At 37.8% G+C, this 24,141-nt stretch overlaps 1 protein-coding gene across 2 annotated transcripts; it reads right to left on the bottom strand.

Annotated features, from left to right (window-relative positions):
• Window positions 1-2,192: 2,192 nt before the first annotated feature.
• Window positions 2,193-7,668, bottom strand: LOC115967982 (splicing factor YJU2-like). 2 transcript variants are annotated; one of them, XM_031087166.1, is made up of 3 exons: window positions 7,059-7,667; window positions 6,797-6,928; window positions 2,193-2,495 (listed from the first exon to the last, which is right to left on the bottom strand). In XM_031087166.1, exons 1-3 carry the CDS (start codon window positions 7,545-7,547, stop codon window positions 2,427-2,429), a joined length of 690 nt encoding a protein of 229 aa, XP_030943026.1. In that variant the 5' UTR covers window positions 7,548-7,667; the 3' UTR covers window positions 2,193-2,426. The 2 variants fall into 2 exon arrangements, with proteins under 2 accessions (XP_030943026.1, XP_030943027.1); XM_031087167.1 differs by lacking the exon at window positions 6,797-6,928 and having other exon boundaries at window positions 7,059-7,668.
• Between the last annotated feature and the right edge of the window lie 16,473 nt (window positions 7,669-24,141).

Genomic DNA, 24,141 nt, shown 5'->3' with positions numbered 1-24,141 from the left:
AAAGGTAACTAGCAAGGTTTGGTAGGTTTTGACTATTACAAGAGACCTTTAGTGAGTTAAAGTTTATTACTTTATTTTCTTCAATTGTTATCTTTTGGGCTTCGTAAAGCTAGTTACTTGTTTGAATTGAAGGAGTGTAGAGTTAGCTGAAAATTACACTAATTGAGTTCAATGGGCCCAAAAAATTGTAGAATTTGGTTCAAAAAGGCACAAGGAAAGGGGAGTAGAGACCACTAGTGAGTTAAAGTTTATTACTTTATCTTCTTGAATTGATATCTTTTGGGCATTGTAAAGCGAGTTACCTGTTTGGATTGAGGAGGAGGGAGTGGGACTAGAGTTGGCTAAAAATTACACTAATTAAGTTAAAATGGGCCCAAAAGATGGTAGAATTTGGTTCAAAAAGGCCCATTTTGTAAGATTGTGTTTTACTTGCATATAGGTAGGGTTGTCCATCTTGACCTAGAACCCACCCACCCACCCACCCAAACCAACTGACCCGACCGACCCAACGACGATCGACGATGGATCTTTATTTCCAAAAACTGAAACCAATGAATCAGTTAGTGAGTCTTTACATGAAAATTGACTCCAATTGACCTGATTGCCCTCCCTGCTAAAGCTTGCCATTCTTTGACCCTCCCCTCTCTCTCAAACGCAAATCTAGCCAAATCTCGACGAGATTTGGCTAGATCTCTACAGATGCTCTACTCAATCAATTTCGCTTGAAACCGATCATCGTAGACCTAAACCAAGACTAACTTGACCTGACGTTTCTAGTGGTTGGCAGTAGGTCAACTTGCCTTCCACTCGAAGTTGCCGGGTCGGTTCCAAGTTTGGCACAAACCTAACCCATGGACAGGCCTACATATAAGGATTATTTTGAAGATTGGGTTATGTTAATCTTATGTGAATCCACTTGTCTCCCTTTTTGGGGGCTATATTTAAATGTTACTAAAGTTGTCTTTGAGTATGTAGTAATTTTTGACGTAGTGAAGATAACGTCTTGCAGAGAAAGTATAACATGTAAGGACATCATTTAACATAAAAGCTTAAGATTATGAGTTTACGACTAATTATGTAATATTAACCACTCACTTTTCTAATTATTATTAAATGTGAGAACTATTCACACGTATATATCAATCGTTGCACATTTTAAGAAGCCATCTAGAATAGATATCCATAGGTACAACTTTTTCATTATTCATAAAGATGACATTTCTTGTCTTCCAAATAATATAAGGTGAGTAGTGGTTAGTGGTTACAAACTTGTTACATAATTCTTATGGAGATTCCTCAACTAGTTTATTAATTCCTTCCCTGAGGCTGATACCGCTTGGAGACTCACACTTTTTAGACCCCAATTCATTCCAGACCGCAAAAATCATTATCAAGGTTTATTCCATAGCTAGCCTAACCTTCTTCTCAGGGGTAAGGCTTCAGCTACAATTCTCCATAAATGGACTTCTACCTCTCATTCATGTTTTGGGGTTGTATTTTGTTGGACTTGCCAGTAAGAGTGTATTGAAGAAACATGTATATAAAGGCAACGAGATACAGATAAGAATTATCAGTGCATGACAATTGACAAACCTTAGCAGCTCCTATATATATATATATATATATATATATAATTACACATTTTTTATATTGTAAATTTTAAAAGATTTAACGGTTAAAAAAAATCATTAAATATTATTACTTTTTCCCTCATTATCTAATTAATACTATAATTTTTTTCTCTCCTTATTCATTTCTTTCAATACCTTTTTTCCTTTTTCTTTCCAGCCATTAAAGAGCACTACATAGTTTTGGTGTGGTCGGAAACTTGGGTATGAGTTTTGAATTTTAGTTATGTTTTGTTACTTTTGTATGAGATTTTATCCATTGCTAACAAGCAGCACATGCACAGTCTTGCACAGTCTTTGCGTGCTTGTATGAGTTTTAAATACACTATATTATTTCAAAAATCATACTGAACTTTCTGCTTTGCCCACAACGAAACTATGAGATGGGTTATAATAACCTAAAAGAAATAAATACAAGAAGCCCCTTCTTTCACTCTTTTCCTCCACGAACCAAACAGAGGAAAATTTTTAATATATTTCCACATATCACATTATCATGCTTAAAACGTAACCATCCTCCTTTTTTCTTTTTCTATTTTTTTTTTTTTGTTATGAAAATGACGAAATTTCATTACCATCCTTAACACTTACACATAACCATAGTTTATATACACAACCATTCATAATACCTAACATAATACTATACCCCTCCCAAGATTTAATACAAAACCATCCAAAACACTTCATTGTTCCATAATACATATCCATAATACCACCACTAACATCGTGCAAGATTTACATAAACATTAATGTCTAGTGACCACCATCTTTGTTGAAAAAGTTCTCCAACCATCTTTGCTACTGCAACCCCACAGCAAGGACGGATGAAACTTCAGAGGGAGCTGCTCTGATTTTTTTGTTATCAGTCTACATAACAAAATAAAAATAATGGAGTATAAGAATTATAATACCACCACTATACTCTCATGTGCCTGAAATAAACATTTTCACAAATTCATGACAACATTAATCTCCAAAATGACTGTACCAAATACCCAACAGCTTCTCTCATCATATATTTTTAAAAGAGTAAAACTTAGATACAGTATCTTATGTATTATTCCTTAAGTAAGGGAGTAGCCAAGAATGTTCACTTGGGGGGCTGAGTTATAGTATTGATACAGTAATCATAATTCATAAATCTATTAAATACAAAATTATCTACTTTGATAAACTGTCATGTTCTTAAACATTAATGAATATATAAAAGCTATCTAATTCACCATAGACATATATAATAATATCCACACACAAAATATTTCACATCAAAATTATTTCAGATGATATGATAATCTTTCATAGAATACACTTCATCAATTTTTACTCAACTTTATGGATTTTATTCACACACAAGGAAACAAAATTTTGACTATTATTTTAAGCACTATCAACTTATTATCATTCACATTATTAAAATTTTCCTATATTTTAATTTTTTTAATGGATTATTTGGCACCTAATTCCCAAAATAAAGAGAGGATAAAATCTAACTTGGAAGAGAGATGTAATATACTATCACATAGCAATAGGAATAAAAAATGAACACAACCTTAATAAACAAAGCATATTCTTAAAATAGAGGTGCTATGTCCACAACATTTTTACAATATTTTTACAACAAATCATAGGTAGTTAGTTGTTATTGGTTCAAATTTGAACCTAACACTAAGATTACTTTTTTACCCCAACAATAACAACCAGTAACAACCTGCCACTTAATATTTGTTGTAAAAATGTTGTAGATCATTTCTCTTCTTAAAAATCTAAACACTCATACAGAGCACATCCTTAAAAATCTAAACACTCATACAAAAACTGACAATTTTGTTAGACTATGTTGAGAATCTTGAGATGAGATGTGTTGATAAGAAATAAACAATGAATTGGCAGCACTATAGAGGAAAGCAAGAAAAAAGTACAATTTTCCTATATTTTAATGTTTTTAATGAATTATTTGGCACCTAATTCCCCAAAAAAAAAAGAGAGGATAAAGTCTAACTTGGAAGAGAGATGTAATATGCTATCACATAGCAATAGGAATAAAAAATGAACACAACCTTAATAAACAAAGCACATTCTTAAAAATCTAAACACTCATACAAACTGTGACGGTTTTGTTTGACCATGTTGAATAATCTTGAGATGAGATGTGTTGATAAGAAATAAACAACGAATTGGCAGCACTATAGAGGAAAACAAGCAAAAGTACTTGTGGCATCCTTGACAATAAAAATGAAGGGGAAAAAAAATAAAGTTTTGTTTTGAAATGGTTAATGGGTTGACATTTATGCTATTTGGAGAGAGTGGCTTAACCATTGGATTGATTACAAGTGTTGAAGGGGTTAAGTATTCTTTATCTGTTGGACTAGTACAAGTTTGAGGAAGAAATTTTAAATTTTTGGCCCCGTCCCTTAGTTCCCCTTTTAATTTTCAGCCACTTGTCCAATTAAAATACTTCAACAAACAGCGGTAAAAGACTCTCCCTCTGTTTTCTTTTTCTTTTTTCTTTTTCATCTTCCCTGTCCAACAATAACACATCAGATATGTCTTCAAATCTCAAACTTCAGGTTGGAACTTTTCCTTACGCTGAGAATAACTTGAGAGGTTTGGACCAATCTTCCCATAAAAAAATTTTATTTCAGATTTTTATCAATACCATATAGTAAATCTATATCATTATCATCAACAAAAGCCGAATTTTTTTTTAAAAAAAAAAAGAAAAAAGAAAAAAAAAAGCTCTCCTTTACTCTCTCTCTCTCTCATGGCTTCCTCTGCAAATCCAAATCTCCAAAACCAAAAATCCAAATCTGCCGATCAAGCCTCAGAACTCCATTGAGCACTAGTTTGCAACAACATTACTCAGATCGAATTTGGTTCAAATTGGTCTTTTTTTGTTTTTGTTTTTGTTTTAGTAGCTTCTGGCTTGTGGGGTTTTGAGTGGAGGCTAAGAGCAAGTGGCGGTTGTGGGTTTTGGTGATGACTAGGTCAATGGTGGGGGATTTCTATGGAGGCAGTTGTCATTCCTTACTTCCTTCTTACCCTCCAACATCTGGCCCTTCTTACCTTTTGTAGAAGCTAAATTGGTTGTTTTGAGTTCTGACTTTAGCGATTGAGAAAGTTATAGAGATATGAAGCAGATGTTTTATCGTGGGCCAGGGAAAATAAGAATAGAAAACAGAAAGCTTTGTCTTTTTTAACGCCGTTTGTTGAAGTATTTTAAGTAGACAGGTGGCTGAAAATTAAAAAGGGGACCGAAGAAACAATACATAAGGAACCGTATCTAACCCTTTATAAAGATACAATTATACACACACACACACACACACACACACATATATATATATATTATTGCGTTAGAACCTCAGCTATAAACCAAGACTGACAAAATATTTTCTATCACAAAATCCATATGGAATTTAGATAAACAACCTTATGTCATATCATTAATCTTAACCTCAAATTTACCGAATAAGTGTAGAATAAGAGAAACAGCACCAACCCCAACTCCTCCCCAAAATATAAGGAAATTATTACAATGTATCACCAAAAACAATATCTGCCGGATATAGCAGAGCACAAACTGAAAAACTAGAGTACTAGACATATCTGTGAACTTAAACTGAAGTTATTGTATCTTGATCCTATAACTTTTTCTTCTTCTTTTTTATGTGTATCTTAATCCAATAACTTGGACATATAATGCTAGATAGAAGCATATTTTTCTGCACATTATTTACCAATGCCATATAGAAGCATATACTTGGACATATAACAGCATTCTAAATTCAAATGGAGAATGTAGAACTGCTGTGTGAGCATCAGGTTTTTCACCAAAAACAATCAGCATAGCCATTTCAGCACTGGACTCGTATGAATAAGTAGATAAATATGATTGGAGAACAAGAAATTGTCAAACTTATCTCATAGACTTTTTCCCATTAAGGTGTTAACAAGTAGTTCCTCAAAAAGTCTAGTATCAAGGTACCTAAGGTTAAAACCACCCCTATCACCTCTTGCATAATGGGAATTTATTAGCTCCTAAACTTAAAGCCTTTATGGAATAGAAAGACTGAACAAATTTACCATCTAGGAAGCACGGACATAGACACTGGTACACGTACAACAAGACAAAACGAGCAATTTCTGAAAAATTGGTAAGACACCAATAGGACACGGGTACAACATCGGTACAACACCACAAATGATGCGTCCATGCTTCCTAGTTACCATATACCCACTCTAGAATCCAGACCAAACAAATTATATCCCTAATTGCATCTCATCCTCACTTCAATTATTTACATTAGCATTAAATAAAAACAAAGGTAAAACAAAAAAAACATTCAATATGTATTTTCAAAATGTATCCGATACTAATATTTCCAAAAGAAAAAAAAATTCTAAACTCGCTAGCAGTTCCAATAGTGAAAATCATTTAGCAATATTTAAAAAGATGAAAATACTATATAACCTTAAAAGTGAATTTCCAGCCCACTTCCGAGCTCCAAATACTAAACCCACAATACAAAACCAATTCAAACATTTAAAACCTTAACTGAAAGCATCAAAATCAAAGAAATGGAAGAGACCCAAATGACCATAACCTTTGATTCTGCCTGTCCTGGTCAGGGATCAAGCATTATCAAAGAGAAAAACCTCGGAGCAACCAAAACCCTGATCAGAAAGCAAAACTATTGGGAAAACTTTTGCAAATCCACAACCAAAGGTCCTAAACCCAGTCCAATCTTACAACCAACCAAAAAAATAATATATAACATAACTCAGTATATCTACAACCAACCAAAACCCACTGCAGAACCTCTAAGGCTCTAACATCCAAATAAAACAAACATAGAAAAATAATAATAACAACAAATATTGGGCATCAACAATGGGGGAAGGGGAAGGTGTTGCTGGTTCATGGGGTTTTATGTTTGACAAAGAGAGGTTTTACAGCAAAACAAACAACTGAAAGTATTGAAAACGTTTTCCGGAAAACATTTACAGCGCCAGGCTGCGCCGCAGGGTTGGTAAGGGGGCGGAGTTCATCAGTTTCAAATGTGATGCAAGCACGGAGATAATGATCTCCAGCAAAATGTCTAAAAGTCACAAGTTACAGAGACTTTAGGGCCAATTTTAGGCCAACTCTACACTACTAAAGCAAATACCTCCATGGATTTCATCCCATCCAGCGCAGCAATCTCTCTTTTAGAGTCAAATGTTCTGTTCTCTAAAGAATTCAGTGCAAGCCCCACCTCTTCAGCTGCTTCCCCAATCCGTCCTTTCTTCACTGCAACCTCCTGATAAAAGGAACTTCATACATAATAATTACTACTTATTACAGAACATTGATAATGATCTCAGGCAAAATGTCTAAAACACACAAGTTTGGCTGCGATTCGAGCCGGGATGCAATATGTTTGTTTGTACCTCATCATCCAGCGCAGCAATCTCTCTTTTGTTCTCTGAAGATTTCATTGCATCCCCCACTACTTCTTCTTCAGCAGCTTTCCTAACCCGAACCCGAACCCGAACCCGTCGTCTCTTCTTGACTGCAACCTGACGCTCTTCTTCTTCAGTCATTCTGGTAGCGCCAGACTCAACAACGCGGTCAAGATTTACATGGTCTGCCTTGATGCTGAGGGGAGCAGAACACTTTGTACAGTTGAAGCGGAAGCGGTAGATCGGACTTCCCTTGCAATCCTCGCCGATGACCTGCTCCTTGCGAGAGAGAATGGTTTTGCCGCGGCGGATGTAATAGGAGCAGGTGTCGCAGCAAATCGAGAGGGGGATCTTCATGGGCATCGGGAATGGTAACTTCTTGTAAGGCGTCCCAAATAGTGTTGCACTCCTCGAAGTCGAAAATATGGGGTCGTCAATCGGTGGTATAAATCTCCGATGGATGTATATCTCTCCCATTCTCACACCACTCTATATGGCGCAAGCCAAAGTTTGGGGTTTAGGGTTTCGGTTTCTCTTTCAGGGGCTGATGCCAATGTGAATTGTGATCTCTTCTTTTCTTTTCCCTCACATATATAATTTGTTATATACCGGTACTAAACGCGTTCGTGTGTTTAGCGGCTCTTTAATTATTACTTTTTTTTTTTTCCTTTTAGGAAGAAAATAACAATTTTTTTTTTTTTTTTAGGGGGAAAATATCAATTGTTTTTAGGAAGTAAATTTACCCCTATCAAAATAAATAAATAAATAAATTTAACCTAGCAATATTTACATTGAGTAATATTTAATTAATTCCATTTTTTTTTAAATTCTAGCATAATCTAAGTGTATATGTGTGCGAATCTCCTTCCTGAAGACTTAAACCCTAGCTCCTACCCTCCACACTCCACAAGTACTTATATTTATGAAATAACCATTGCACCAAGGGTGAACGATAATAATTTCATTTTGTTTCTTAAATTTGGATTATTGTTTTAGTGTTTAATAATAGTTTTTGGTGGAATTTTAAATTTGGATAATTGTTTTTTATTTTTTAGATAAAAATTTGGATAACTACGGATAAACCTTTATGTCTATATCTACTATGTTTATTTATTTATATGTTTAATTTTCCCTAGATGTCTAACATGAGAGAGAGAGTTTATACATTTAAAAAAAAAAAATGAGAGTGGGTGAGAGAGAGAGAGAGAGGTGTTATCTATATCTATACTACTACTACTTAAGAGACTTCTTCTATTTGGACTCTTACTTTTGTATGCCCAAAATACTCTCTGATGAACACAAGGAAATCAGTAAGGCTGAATGTCTCGAGCGTTGATGATCTGTGTTACATGGAATATCCTGAAAAGATGAACACAAAATCAAAGGAGATTGGGGAAGACCAGCCAAGAATCCTCCGATTGTAAAGTTAGTATTTTCAAAATTCCAATTTGTATGAAAAAATGTCTGAATGCCTTACCCTCTGAAGAAGAGTCCTTATATAGTGCTTGTCTGAAGCAGTTATTTCTCCTACCGTTGTGGAGTTCGAAAGACTTGGAGGTAACTTCCATAACTGCCATGGAAGTTACATTATTCGGGCTCTATTTTCCTCAGCCATTTACTGAAGGAACAGTTTTGCAGCCTGACAGGAAAACAGAGGTGACAAACATGTTCAGGATGCAAGGTGCTCATCAAACTGACTGTACGGACGGACAAGCTTATCCATGCACTATTTTGTTCTCTTTCATTTACATCTAATTTTTTCTTACTTGTTTGCTTACAGCTATTGAACGACCGTCTTTAAGCAAGTTTTATCAAGACCATGTTCATAGGGCTCGTATACACGTGGATAGGAGCTTCCACTCCTTGGTCACGCTCAGATGACTTGCCAAGTGGAGATTAGGCCCTAATCCATCCGACAAAGCACTTGCACACGAAATCATAGTACGAAGAAGTAAGTTTTCAAACTTTAGATAAATATTACAGTTTTATGTTCTACTTTAGCTCTAATTTATTTGTTTATTTATTTATTTTAGGAATGGCAACAATGAAAGAAAACAAAGGAAAAGAGATTATGGGTGAGGAGGGTCGTCCTGAGGCCCAACCCTAGACTAGTCCGTTGGTTGGGGAAAAAAAGGAAATCCCTATCAAAGAATATTGATTTGGGAAGTCTTCCCAGTCGACGAGATAGTCGATGAGATAAAAGGGTTAAGCGTGGGTTGTCCCAAGTAGTCAAGCCTAAGCTTCCTCAATCCTAGCCTCCCATCCACATAGTTGATGTTGACTTGTCCACTCCAATTGAGACTACCCCATCCAAGACTTCTCTGCCTAAGACGACTGCACCTGCTTCGTCCCGACCTCCTCCTAGGGTTCCCACAAACATTATTGAAAATGAGGACTTGGCTTGAGAATGCTTTGTAGAAGCTGTGAAGGACGAGGACATAAATATTTGTTATGACATGTTCCTAAAGGATTTTGAGCACTCAGGTGTTCATGATCTTTTTAAGGTGCAGAACTGTACTTTTTGTCTCGTCCTTATTATCTCATAATTTTTTCTTCATCTAACTAGCATTTTTTGGATCCATCTTTTTACAGGGCATGTCAAAATTCATTGCAGCGTCCAGTCAAGCCACTGAATTGGATAAGACGAGGATCTTGCTAGAGACGAGAATTCAAGAGATAAGGGACGAATGTAAGAAATGGGCTGAAGTGGCTGTCAAAGCTAAGGAGGAAGCAACGGAGCAGCAAAATTTGATTGGAGAGTTAAGAGCCAATATAGTGGAGAAAGATACTCGTCTTGATCAGTTACTGAAAAAGAATGACGAGTTAAGTACCCTTCTCTCCTAGGCAAAAGAAGATGCAATTGCTGATTTCAAGGCGTCCAAACAATATACTAATCGTCTGGATGAACATTACGCAGCAGGCTTTGAAGATTTCAGAATGGATGCTATGGAAAACTTCCCTAAAGTGGACTTTAGCTCCATCAAGCTTAACCTTGCTATTGCTACTAGTTCTCTTCTTCAGGTCAGCTCCGAGAATGTTAATGTGGAGGATGATGCTACCACCCAGCTGTCCCAGGACGACCCCAACATTAATGCCCTCCTGCTTAAATCTTTTGATTATCCTTTGTATTTTCTTTTTTCTTTTGATTTTTGTTTGGTCCTTGTTTTTGGGACCTTTTAATGTAACTTAAGTACACTAAGCTCGTCCATAGTTTTAGGACAAGCTATCAACAGTTTGTTTTACTTTCGTAAGGGTGTTTGGATGTTGGTTGTTTGCCCTTGAACAATCTGAATGAATGTTATTTTCTTTTATCATGATATGAACGAAAGCTTTATCTCTATAAACAATAGATTTCAAGCTCAGCTCATCCATTGTTCATATATATATAATTATTTTTTTTATTTTGAATTTCATTGAGTGTAATTCGTTTGTGAAATGATAATTATCAGCATTACTTGTCCTTAGACTTGGCTGATTTTTCATGCTTCATGAAGGCCCAACTTTTCTCTCGTCCATAGATTGGATTGTTTTAGTAGGCATCTTAATCAATAGGTTAAGCATCTGCCCAAGTATTTCCTCGTCCATGGATTGGACTAAGGTATTATGGGCTTTACTTCATCCATTATTTGTACATTTTCATACTTCACCCAAGTTTAAGGCTTCTACTCGTACTCGTTCATGATTTGGACGAGTATGCCTTCATCCTTAGGAGAGTTTACAGATGTTACATCTTCATGTCCAGAGAATTTACTTGTCTTGGGCTTTTAGCCTTCTTGTGAACTAATTTGAATGAAAATAGCATGGAAACTAGGAATTCACACAACATTATGTATATGTCATAAATATTGTTCACAAACGAGGCACATGCTTAGAAACAAATGCCTTCCAAGGAGTTTAATAAGTACAAAAAAATCCATAACTTTGTTCATAACTACTACATAAATAATAAAGTAGCATTAAACATAAGTAGACAAACAGGCTCCAAGCTCGTCCATAGTAACACTTGTCCAAGCTAGCATTTTTACTGATAGTACCTCTTCAAGTGCTTAACATTCCAAGGATGCTCCAATTTTCTCCCATCCAGGGCCTCAAAGTAGTAGGATTCTTGCCTTTTACAGTTGATAACTCTGTAGGGTCCTTCCCAATTAGGCCCTAGTTTTCCATGAGTCGTGTTCTTGGTTGCCAAAGAAACCTTTTTCAGGACGAGGTCTCCTATGTTAAACCGCCTTGGCTTCACCATTGCATCATACTGCCTAACCATTAGGTTTTTGTACCTTGTTGTCTAATGTTTTATGTCCGTCCTTACCTCATCTATTAGATCGAGGTTTAAACGGAGTTGCCCCTCGTTATCCTTATCTTGATACATCGTCACCCTGTGCTTGGCCATGTGCACTTCTGCAAGTATGACTACTTCGCTTCCAAAGGCTAGCTTGAAAGGAGTTTCCCCTATAGGGGTTCTCACCGTCGTCCTATACGCCCATAGAACTCCTGGCAACTCATCTGGCCATACCCCCTTTGGCCTCTTAAGCCAAGTCTTGATGATTTTCAACAATGATCGATTTGTAACTTCAGCTTGACCATTTGCTTGGGGATGGGCAGGCGAGGAAAAATGATTTTGAATTCTAAAGTGTTCACAGAAGTCCTTGAAAAGTGCATTGTCAAATTGTCATCCGTTGTCAGACACTAATACTTTGGGCACCCCAAACCTGCACACAATGTTCTTCTAGACGAAACTCTTGACATTTTGTTGCGTGATACTTGCTAAGGGTTCTGCTTCTACCCATTTAGTGAAATAATCAATACCTGCCACCAGAAATTTCATCTGCCTCGTCCTAAGTGGAAAGGGGCCCAAGATGTCTAACCCTATGTGCAAAAGGCCATGGGGCCATCATCGAGGTGAGATATTATGATGGTTGTCTAGGGACGTTACTAAACCATTGGCATTGATCGCAGATCTTGACATATGCCTTGGCATCAACTTGCATATTAGGCCAGTAGTAGCCTATGCAGACAACTTTATGGACAATTAATCTGGCTCATGAGTGGTTGCCACATGCTCCTTCATGAACCTCCTTCAATACATAGTTGGCCTCGTCTGGAGCTAAACACCTCAAATAAGGTTGTGAAAAACTCCTTTTGTATAGTACCTTGTTCATGAGGACATATTTGGCTGATCTGACTCTGAGCTTCCTGGCCTTGTCTTTTCCTTCTAGAAGCTTTTCATCCTTTAAGTATGATACTATTGGAGTCATCTAATTTTCTTCACCCTCTATCTGCTGCACCTCTGGAAAGTCTATGCTGGGCAGGTATTGAATTTCATCAAACTCGTCCATTACTTTGCTCACTGAGGCTTCTTTTGCTAAAGTATCTGCTTCCATATTTTCTTCTCTACGGATCTGAATGAAATCAGCTTCCTTAAACTTCTTTACAAGGTGTACTACCTTATTAAGGTACTTCTTTATTCGTTCTTCTTTGGCTTCACATGTCTCATTTACTTGGCCTATGACTAGCTGAGAGTCTCCTAAGACAAGTGTCGATTCTACTTCTACAGATTTAGCCAACTTCAACCCTTTAAGAAGGGCTTCATACTCAGTTTCATTATTGGTTGTTTGATATTGCAGACGAGCCTTGTGCTTCAATTTATCTCCCTTCGAGGATAGTAAAACAACTCCTATTCCTCCTGCATACTGTGTAGAAGATCCATCCACATGGATGATCTGTTTCTTTCTATTCTCCACCTCGCTTAAGTCTTCATAACTTGGAGTGAACTCTGCAATGAAATCTGCCAAGGCTTAAGCTTTTATTGCATGCCTTGGTTGATATCTGATGTCAAATTCACTAAACTCGACAACCCATTGGATTAGTCATCCTACAGCTTCTAACTTGTTCATTGCTTTCTTGAGTGGATGATCAGTCATGACATTGATGACATGAGCTTAGAAGTAATGCCTTAGCTTCCTGGAAGCCGTTATCAATGCAAAAGCTAGCTTTTCTATTAGCGGATATCATCCTTTCGCTTTTGTTAGTGCTTGCTTGTATAGTATACAAGCTTTTGCACTCTTCCTTCCTTCCTTATCAATGCTGAAATAACGGCATGTGGGGTAACTGCTAAGTACAAATACAATTCTCCCAACACAGATGGACTTAGCAAAGGAGCCATAGTAAGGTAGATTTTCAAGTCTTGAAAGGTTTTTTGACACTCGTCCGTCCATTCAAATGCCTTTTTAAGTACATTAAAAAATGGCAAATATTTATCAGTAGCTTTAGAGACAAATCTGTTGAGGGCAGCAACTTGTCTGGTAAGAGACTGGACTTCTTTGACATTTTGTGGAGGTTCCATGTTCAGTATCGCTTGGATCTTGTCTGGATTTGCTTCAATCCCCCTATGTGAAACCACAAACCCCAGGAATTTCTCGGATGACACTCCGAAAGCACACTTGCTGGGGTTAATCTCATGTTATATTGCCTAAGTGTGTCAAACTTTTCTTGCAGGTCGTCCAGGTGGTTTACCTCATCCTGACTTTTCACCAGCATGTCACCTACATAGACTTCTACATTCCGCCCAATTTACAGACGAAACATGTGGTTAACCAACCTCTGATATGTTGCCTCAGCATTCTTCAAACCGAAAGGCATCACTTTATAATAGAACAAGCCTTGACTTGTAACAAAGGTTGTCTTTTCTTGATCTGCGTCGTCCATCCTTATCTGATTGTATTCGGAGAAAGCATCCAGAAAACTAAGCAGTTTATGACCTGCAGTGGAATCTACCAATTGGTCAATGCATGGCAACGGGTAGCTATCCTTGGGGCAAGCCCTATTCAGATCGGTGAAGTCTACACACATTCTCCACTTACCGTTTGCCTTCTTGACCATTACTACATTGGCCAACCAGTCTGGATAATAAACTTTTCGAATGAACTTTGCTATGGTTAACTTATGCACTTGTTCTTTAATAGCATTGTCTCTCTTAGGAGCAAGGACCCTTTTCTTTTGTCGTACAGGCTTAGAGGAAGAATACATATTTAGATGGTGGGTAATGACACTAAGGTCTATACTCGGCATATCCTCATGACTCCAAGCAAATATATCAATACTTTTCCTCAGGAAACGGATGAGGTCCTTCTTAATCTTCTCTTCTAAATCTACTCCAACCCTGGTGCACCTCTCAGGGTTTTTCTCGTTTAAAGAAATATATTCCAACACCTCAATGGGTTCAGCCACCATTCTCTTTTCTTCAATATTTATCATCTGAACTTGCTCGTCCATGGCCAACATGGCCAAATAGCATTCTTTTACTGCCAACTGATCTCCCTGCACTTATCCTATCCCATACTCCATTGGAAATTTAACTGACAGGTGGTAAGTAGATGTAACTACTTTCCAACTATTTAAAGTTGGTCTTCCAATTATGGCATTGTAAGAGGAAGAACAATCTACCATCAAGAAATTCACATCCCTGGCTACCTGTTATGGGTATGCCCCTACCACGACAGGTAATGTGACAATGCCTATAAGCTGCACCTTCATTCCATCGAATCCTACCAAGGGTGAGTTTACTGGATGAAGTTGGCCTCGTCCGAGCCTCATTTGCTAAAAGGTAGGGTAATATAAAATATTTGCTGGACTTCTATTTTCCACCAACACCCTTTTAGTTGTATAATCGGCAATAAGCAAAATAATAACAATGGCATTATCATGGGGGTGGTGAACTTTTTCAGCGTTTGCGTTTGTGAATGAGATTACTTACTCGTCCGTGGTCATCATCCTTGGAGATCATCCAGAGAGTTGAGCATTCTACATTACTTTCAGATACGTCTTCCTGGACTTCGACGACTGACCAGCTGAGCTTCCTTCTATAATAACTCTTATCTCTCCAAGCGAGGGGCGCGACGACTCTTCTACCTTCCCTTTCAACTTCTCATCCTTATGCTTTCATCCAAGGAAATTTCTCAACTTTCCTTATCTTATAAGATTTTCAATTTGCTATTTTAGATCATAACATTCATCCATGTCGTGCCCATGGTCTCTATGGAAGTGACAATACTTGTTTCTATTGCGCTTATTGGGATCTTCCTTCATTTTCTCTAGTCATTTCAAGGAAGGATCATCCTTGATTTGCATAAGGACCACTCGAGTAATATGTTCAATGGCGTGTATTGTTGACTTCGTGCTGAAGGACTAGCCCTTTTACCATTTCGGTCTTTTTTATCTTCCGTCTATCCCTTTTTTGGACGAGGGCCTTGCTCGAAGTGGCGCATAGGGTTTGCTACCATTCTTTCAGCTCTCTTCCTCTTCTTGGCTATGATCGCATCTTCTGCATTTATAAAGTTCCGAACTGAATGGATGAGTTTAGCCATGGATTGAGGCTCCTTATAAAGCTTGTGGATGAATAAATCAGAATTAACCCTGTTGTGAAAGGCTGCCAATAGTAGCTTATCATCCACCTTATCCGCTGTCAAGGCTTCCCTGTTGAAACGAGTGATAAAGGACTACAGGCTTTCATTCTCCCCCTGTTCTATGGTTAACAGGCTGGACGAAGAACGCTTGTGTTTCTGTCCCTCAATGAAGTTATTAACGAACAACTTACTCAACTCTTCGAAAGAACTTACTGAATTCAGGAGTATTTTACTGAACCACACTTATGCCGGACCTTTGAGGGTGGTAGGGAAGGCTCTACACATAATTTCATTTGGGACCCCCTAAAGGTGCATTGTAGTCTTAAAAGTAGCAATGTAACAAAATGGGTCATGCGCTCCATCATACGAATCCAAGGAAGGTATCTTGAATTTTGGAGGCAAGGGGTAACCATTGATGGAAGCCATGAAAGGGGAATCTGTGCGGTGAACTAGATCCTCTATAGGATTTGTTCTTCTCATGTTCTCCCTCATCTCATCCATAACCTTTCTCATCTAGTCGATCTCTCTCTCCAAGTGTGGCACCCTTTTTGATGTGGTGCCCCTTGATTGACTTTCAGGCACAACATTTCTTCCATCTCTTTGGCTCTGGTCTTGTTCTTCCCCATATGCCTCATGTTGTTGCCTTCTAAGATTTATTTCTCTTGTTAGTTCTTGGTTCTGGCGAGTTAACTCTGCCATAGTGGTTGCCATGGATTGCTTATGTTAAATAGAGGATGGTTGCATGGCAGGCACAGATTGACGATTGCAATGGGGATGGCTAGAAGCATCCCTACTTTCTTGATGGCTTGGGCTGGTAGCCCTCGATCTAGTCCGAACCATTATAGCCTTTTTGTCAAAGAAAGGAATTGTAGAACTCAGATAAAATCTAACAAAACTTTCCCATAGATGGTGCCAACTGATGAATATAAGGAAATCAGTAAGGCTGAATGTCTCGGGTGTTGATGATCTGTGTTACTTGGAATATCCTGAAAAGATGAACACAAAATCAAAGGAGACCGAGGAAGACCGGCCAAGAATCCTCCGATGGTAAAGTTAGTATTTTCGAAATTCCAATTTGTATGGAAAAATGCCTGAATGCCTTACCCTCTAAAGAAGAGTCCTTATATGGTGCTTGTCTAAAGTAGTTATTTCTCCTATCGTTGTGGAGTTCGGAAGACTCGGAGGTAACTTCCATAACTGCCATGGAAGTTACATTATTTAGGCTCTACTTTCCTCAATCGTTTACTGAAGGAACGGTTTTGTAGCCTGACAGGAAAACAGAGGTGACAAACATGTTCAAGACACAAGGTGCTCATCCAACTGACTGTACAGACGGACGAGCTTATACATGGACGAACACACCCCTAAGCCACTCAACTCTTCCTTAGGACGAGACATATGGACGAGTTTAGGAGTTTTCTTTTTATATCACCATCACTCTTAAATTCACATATTTAGATATTTTAATAATAGGGTTAGACATGTAAAATTGCTAATTTAAAAATTCCAAAATTTTAGCTAAATTTAAAATGAAAAATAAAATACCACTTTTTTCTCATACGCAATGACTTTAAGGGTCTATGCAATGACTTTATGGATTTTAACCTAGAATTCTAATGGGGATAGAGAGGTGATAGAAGAAAAATTCATTAGGTGTGATGGTCTGAGATGTGTAAACCTAAATCTGATGGAGGTGTAGGGTTTAAGGATTTATCTCTATTTAATGATGCTCTCTTAGCAAAGCAAGCTTGGAGACTCTTTCACAATCAAAATTATCTATTTTATCGGATTTTTAGGGCAAGATTCTTTCCCACTTGCTCAATCATAAAGTCCTCTAATTCCCTATTAGGGTTATACCCATGGAAGAGTATTTTAAAAGGTAGGGATGTACTCAAGAAAGGGACTCGGTGGAGATTAGGGAATGGTGCATGCATAAGTATCTGGGGTGATTTTTGGCTGCCTTTGAAAGACCATCCCAAGATCATGTCTCTGGTTATGGATGACCTTTTAGAAGCTTGGGTTGACTCCTTGATTTATTATCAGACCAAAAGCTGGGATGATGATTTGATAACCAAACTCTTCTTTTCACAATAAGTGCAGCTAATCAAAAGCATTCCACTCCATCCAGTGCATACTCTGTCAAGTCTGGGTATCGTTTCTTTCTCAGGAATTACATGCATAAGATTCTACTAGGGGAAACTCTAATATAAGTCCAGGAGTTTGGAAGAAAATATGGAGCCTTATAGTCCAAAATAAGGTAAAAAAAATGTCTATGGAGAGCTTGTAGAAATGCCATCCCAACCAAAACCACATGTTTTATTTCTCATTCTTTTTTATTGATCTTCATCAAGGGCATCATTTCTGCACGTGTAAGCATGTATTGGATGGTAAAACATACGACACGACTGCAAATAGCTTTCATTTTCTGCCAATTCAAAGTCTTTCTTACTATATTACACATGAACTCTTATTACCCAAAGGTAGCAAAATAACAGCACTTGACCTTGTTAAAAGCTCTGAAAAGTTAATGACATTGAAAAGAGACTCAATCTCAACTCAGACATGCCGTGCAGGCTACCAATGCTTTTTTAGCTCTTGCATGTTCCCTACAAAGAGCCTTGTTATCCTAATGGAGCCTTTGTTGTTCTTCTTTTTAATCAACTTGATAAAGTATCCATCATTCTAGTTAAAATCCTCTCATCCCAAATGTGTCTCTACTAGTAGCAAGAACCTGAAGCACACCATTGTTAATGGTCAAGATGCTAAAATCAAATGTACCACCAACAAGATCATAAGCCATAATGTTCTCTCCTCCTTTCTTGTCCAAGCCATAGGTAATAATTGCACCAGTAGTCTCGTTAATTATCCAAGCCACATTTAGCTCGACAACCTTCACACATGAAATAAGCTACAAGAAGCAACAAACAAAAAACCATTAGGCCATGAAACATAGACAAAGACATAACAAACACAACACTAATAAATATCAACTGTCAATCTGTCTTCTTCACATTGCTTATGTTGTAATGTTTTGCTAAACTAGTCATAGTGTACAAAACATAGTCCTATATCATTTGCTCATTTATAAGTTAATTAACACTCAAAAAATCATTCTTTAAGCAAATTTGATACTGGACTATTTCTATTAATCACAAGTGACTTGGAAACAAACTTCTTAAGAAACAATTCAGACTATACCTAGAACACAGCCGACTACACCTTTGATTTTCTTCCCCAAATATGTCTCATCTGTCTCCATCGTCTTCCCTAATACCCTATCACTGGTATATCCTCAAGTCTAAACACCTTTACCTCACCTTGCACCTTCAACTGTATATACAACTTCCCATCCTTGCTCATAACCATGGCAACCTCTGTACTTCAGTATCATCAAAACTACCAACAAAACCAAACGAAAACAAACCCATTTCCACTCACCCTCAAAAAATTTAAACCATTGGCTATAATCTTTATGTGTCCATTCTTGTACACATCCACACATTATTAGGTTGTTCCAAGATCAATACCCATCATGGTGGACCCAAGTTTCAGATAATCATCATGGTCTGGCATTGTATTCCTAATAGAATTTGTTTTTGGGTGACAAGAATCTCCTTGTACCAAGTAAGGCTATTTTTGCAAATCAATTGGAGCCAATTTTATCTTTTAATGCAATCCTTGAATACTCCACATTATTGGACACCAAATCAAAATAGAAGAATAAGTTTCACAATAAAAATTGAAAAAATGAAAACCAAAAGTGGCAAATTAATCACCTAAGATGAGACATGCAGCAACATAATTGCCCACTCAACTAAGAAAAGGAATAAAAAGAGAAGTTATTATTCTAAAAATATTTTCTTTCATTATCTATTGAGGGCTTGAGGAAACTAGAGCCCCAACCAACTATGTGTACTATTGTTGGCTTAGTTGAGGTTAGTTTTACGATTCATCTTCTTAAAAGGAAACATAAATTGAAATATCAACCAAAGAGAGGGTAAGTTGAAAAATCAGAGTTACTTGTATTATTAACTCCCCCTCGTGCACACACATATCAAAAACAAGGATCTAGTTAATGAAGAATTTGTTTTTTTTTTTTTTTTGGCATAACAGAGGATTTTATTAGATAAACGGAATAGATTTTAACAAACACTACACAACTGCAGAACAAAGTTTATACAAACATAACAACCTGCTAAACAAACACAACAACAAGCGAAGATAAATACAAACACCCAATAAGAGCCAACAACAGATACATCACAAAAACAAAAGTTTTGGAGGAAGATCATTGGCAGCGTCGTTTACGGGATGAAATAAAACCCATAGAATCCCAGTAAAGACATTTCCACAAAATGTGGGGCATGTCATTTAAAATCTCTCTCTCTCTCTCTCTCTCAGGTTTAGAAACTCCCTAATTTGCCAGTATATCTGCACAGCTGTTGGCCTCCCTCCATACGAGCCTCCCATTCCTTGTTGAGGAGCCACCTGTAGTCCAACACCAAATTAGAAAACTCAATAGGATACTCCACATTAGTATTCAACCATTTAGCAGCAAGAAGTGAGTCTGTTTGAAGAACACGCTGGTGACCCTTATTCCAGGCCTGAAGCAAAGCTTTCATGATGCCTCAAAGTTCTACCATGGTATTATTAGCAATGTCCAGATTCAAAGAGAAACCCTACAACCATTCACCCCTATCCGAACGTGCTAAGCCACCTGCTCTAGAAGGGCCAAGGTTCCTTTTCGAACTTTTGTCAGTATTAATGGTTATTTGAGGGAAGGGTGCTGGACACCATTTGATCGCAATATTTGTGTAAGTGGGCGAGGATGATGAAGGAACTGAACTAAGGAAAATGAATTCTGTGAGGTGAGAGAGGGAGTTATCCTTTAGAGTTTGATGTGGTATAAGTTTCCCATTAAAAACCAGGGAGTTGCGTCCTAGCCATATAGCCTAGATGGTGAATGCAAATATTGTGTTCCCTGGAATATATGAGGAGTGAATGGTGACCTTCATGTTTTGTTTACACCAGTGATGGAAAGGGAGGTTGAAAAAGTCTGGTATAAGTAGGTGAGTTGAGAATGAGGCCCAAATATTCCTGGCAAAGGCACAGTCACGAAGGACATGAATAGGGGTTTCGATTTCATTACATCATTGACAGATTTGAGTATTATGGTTAGATTGTGGGAAGAGGATCGATTTGGTAGGAATTCTATGATGAGCGTATTTCCAAATGAACAATTTGATCTTAGGTGGTAGTTTTAATTTCCATACCCATGACCAGGTTTCAGTTCTACTCAATGCCCCTAAACTATTCCACTCAAGAATTGAATGATAAGCTGATTTTACCGAACAAATACTAGAGTGGTGATTCTAAATGAGGGTATCAGTGGAAGTACGTGGTAGAGATACTGGTAAAGGGTGTGCATAGATGAACTGGGTTATCATCGTTGGCAAAACTGAAAGTTCAAAAACGTGTACAAAAACACCTTTGAACGTTTAGACCCCCAAATAACAACTTAATCAATTCAAGCAATATGTCAAACATCTAGTGTGCGGAAACTTAACATATGCTATCAAACGAAATTGATTAAATACTATCTAAGCCATAACAGATAAATATCCACAGCAGATATATATAAAGGCAAAGATAGAGAGGAAGGAAGATGCAAACACAAAGACAACACGCGATGTGTTATCGAAGAGGAAACCGAAGCCCTCGGCGAAAAACCTCTCCGCCGCCCTCCAAGCGGTAATCAATCCACTAGAAAATATAGTTGGGATACAAGGACAGCAATAGACCCTCCAAGCCTAATCTACCCAGTGCACCTAAGCCCTCCAAGCTTCTTGCTCCAACGAGGTTACGCCGAACCTTTTTCTTTTCTAGCTTCCCGGATTCCGCTACTAGACCGTAGCATCAACCAATGAAGATTGGTTCCTTCCTAACTGCTTCCCAGAAATCCAAACAGCAGTCTCACAATGATGATGATGGTGAGAACCTGGTTTGGTATAAAGCCTCTCAAGGATTTGACAATGGAGAGGAAGAGAGTTGAGGAATTTGAAGAGATTCTAAGGTAGAGATTGTGGGTGAAACAATCTGGTTTTTCTTTAGGGTTTCTCTCTCAAAATTCTCTCTGGAAGCTCTCTTTCAATCGTGGGTAATAGGGGTATTTATACTGGAGTGGAGAGGAATGTGAAACGTCAGAATTCTACAAAACAGGGTGGCTCGCGGCTTGACCTCGCGGCTTGACTAAGTCGCGAGATCCAGTCGCGAGATAACCGTATGGCCAGTTGTCCTGTTTTGTCCTGTAGTGCTCCAGCTAGCAGACTGTTCACCTTCCAGCATGCTTGGCACGTGAGGTTGCTTCTGGCGGCTTGAAGCCGCGAGTCACCCGCGAGACCCAGCCGCGACACTCTGTTTTCTTGCACACTCTTGAGCAAACTTCACTCTATCTCACTCACTACCCTTACATCAAACCCACTTAAATACAGGGTTACTAAATGCTGAATTACAAGCAAATTTGGCACGGAATAAAGCCAATAAGATGGTTGAATAAATTCAACCTTACAAAAACTATACTAAGTGGTGTTAAATCCCACTGCTGATTAGCGTCAATCACAGTTGCAACATTGTAATCATATTCCTAAGGGAGTAGAGGGCCTTGAATAAGACTTTGGATAGGGCCTAGAAACAGCCAATGATCCATCTGGAAATTTATGCTTTGTCCATTTCACATTAACCATTGAAGAGTTTTCTGCAATAAATTTCGCCCCCTAATGAGAGCCTTCTAAGAGTGGGAACCATTGGCAGAAATCATGTGAAGGAAGTCGGATGTACGACAGTGCTTTTTATAAATGAACTTGGCTAAAAGTGTATTCGGGTTCGTCCATAGCCGCCATGCTTAGTTCATTAGAAAAGCCTCATTACTACCTTTAGATTCTCTAATTCCTAGAACCCCATTTATTTTGAGCTTAGGGACGGTCTCCCAACTCAACAAATTAATGTGTTTTTGAGTTGGTGTGTCACCCCACAAAAAATCTTGAATCGATTTATCAATACTGCTAGCAATTCCTCTAGGAAGTATGGTGATTTGCATTTGATAGTAGGTGAGCGAAGAGAGAACTGATTTGATCAAAGTAACTCGACCCGCCTGTGAAATAAGTTTAGTTTGCCACACTGTAATACGGTTTTGAATTTTGTCAAGGAGGGGCTAGAACACACTAGCTGTTTTCCTTTTAGTGAGGAGCGGCATGCCTAAGAATTTGCCTAGGTCGGTGACAATATAGGCATTCCTATCAGGGATGCAATATTTTGCTGTACATCTGGAGGGTTGTTGCGAGAGAAGAAAATCTTTGATTTGGCAACACTGCATATCTGATCCGATAAGTTGCAAAAGTGAGAAAATATTGAAAAGGACAGTATTGTCATGTACATTTGCATGCGAGAAAAGGAAAATATCATAAGCAAAGAGGATATGATTAAAATCAATTGGTTGCTTACCTACTCGAATAGGTGAGAGTTGTTTGGTATGAAGAGCCTGATCTAAAGATAAAGAGAGACGATTAAGGCAGAGAACGAAAATATAAGGAGATAAGGGATCACCTTGTCTAATACCTCTAGATAGTTTAAAAATTGGACTTGCCACACCATTCCATAGAATTGAAATAGGAGACGAAGAAGCTCTTGAGTAAGAATGGTGTGGCAAGTCCAGTTTTTAAACCATCTTAACTTATGGTTGTTCATTATTCTAACTTATCATATCGTTAATGAACAACCATTAATCATAAAGGTATACTTAATCAAATCTACTATATTTGCGGGAAAATGATAGAACATCAGGGTATACTTAATGAACGACCAATCTAACTTATCATAGGTTTTATCAAGATTGATTTTTGTTGCCATGAGATTAGTTTTCCCTTTCCTTTGGTTAATAAACGAAGAAGCTCTTGAGTAAGAATGTAATTATCTGTTGCTCGACGGCTAGGTACAAAGCCTGATTGGGCTAGATATTGAAGAATTTTAAAACCAATCCCTGGGGCATTGAGGAGGTTTGCATTTGTGCTATTGTAGAACTAGAGGCTGTTAGAGAGCTCATTGCCACTGCATGCTTTGAATTAATTGTAAATGATAAAGTTTGGCTACAAACTTACTTGATGACATGAGTTCATTTCCTAAACCACACTTGTGTGATTGTGTACAATCATTGTAAGTGTTGCACATGACCAGGACACATGCCATCTTCCTATTATTGGTTGTAGTAAATTTGTAGGCAAACTTTGTCCAATCATAAATATGCTTTATTAAAGAAGAAAAAAGGAAAAAGTTATTTATAGAGAAAACTGCAGCTAAAAGTTTTGTGACTCACACAATCAGATTCTCCAATGTAAGAAACAAACAAATATATTGGAACTAAATGAGCACATAAAACATAACTACAGAATAGATTCTGATAAATATATATAACTTGTAGTAGAAATTGACCTCCTCCTCCTCCATGTACCTAAGGATCTCATCCACGGTGATATCTTCTTGGGACTCGTATCTGAAGACCGGAACAAGAACCATTTAAGATTGGGGAAGTACTCGTGGTTGGGATTTTTGGTAAAGCAGCCAGCCCTTGGCAAACTCAGGACAATATGGGGTGGTTGAGATTGTAGTTGGTATGGTAC

The sequence above is a fragment of the Quercus lobata genome, chromosome 11 (assembly GCF_001633185.2).
Source record: "Quercus lobata isolate SW786 chromosome 11, ValleyOak3.0 Primary Assembly, whole genome shotgun sequence".
NCBI classification, from domain to species: Eukaryota; Viridiplantae; Streptophyta; class Magnoliopsida; order Fagales; family Fagaceae; genus Quercus; species Quercus lobata.
Note: the sequence above shows the minus strand (reverse complement) of the source record. Positions and strands in the feature narration are given on the sequence as shown.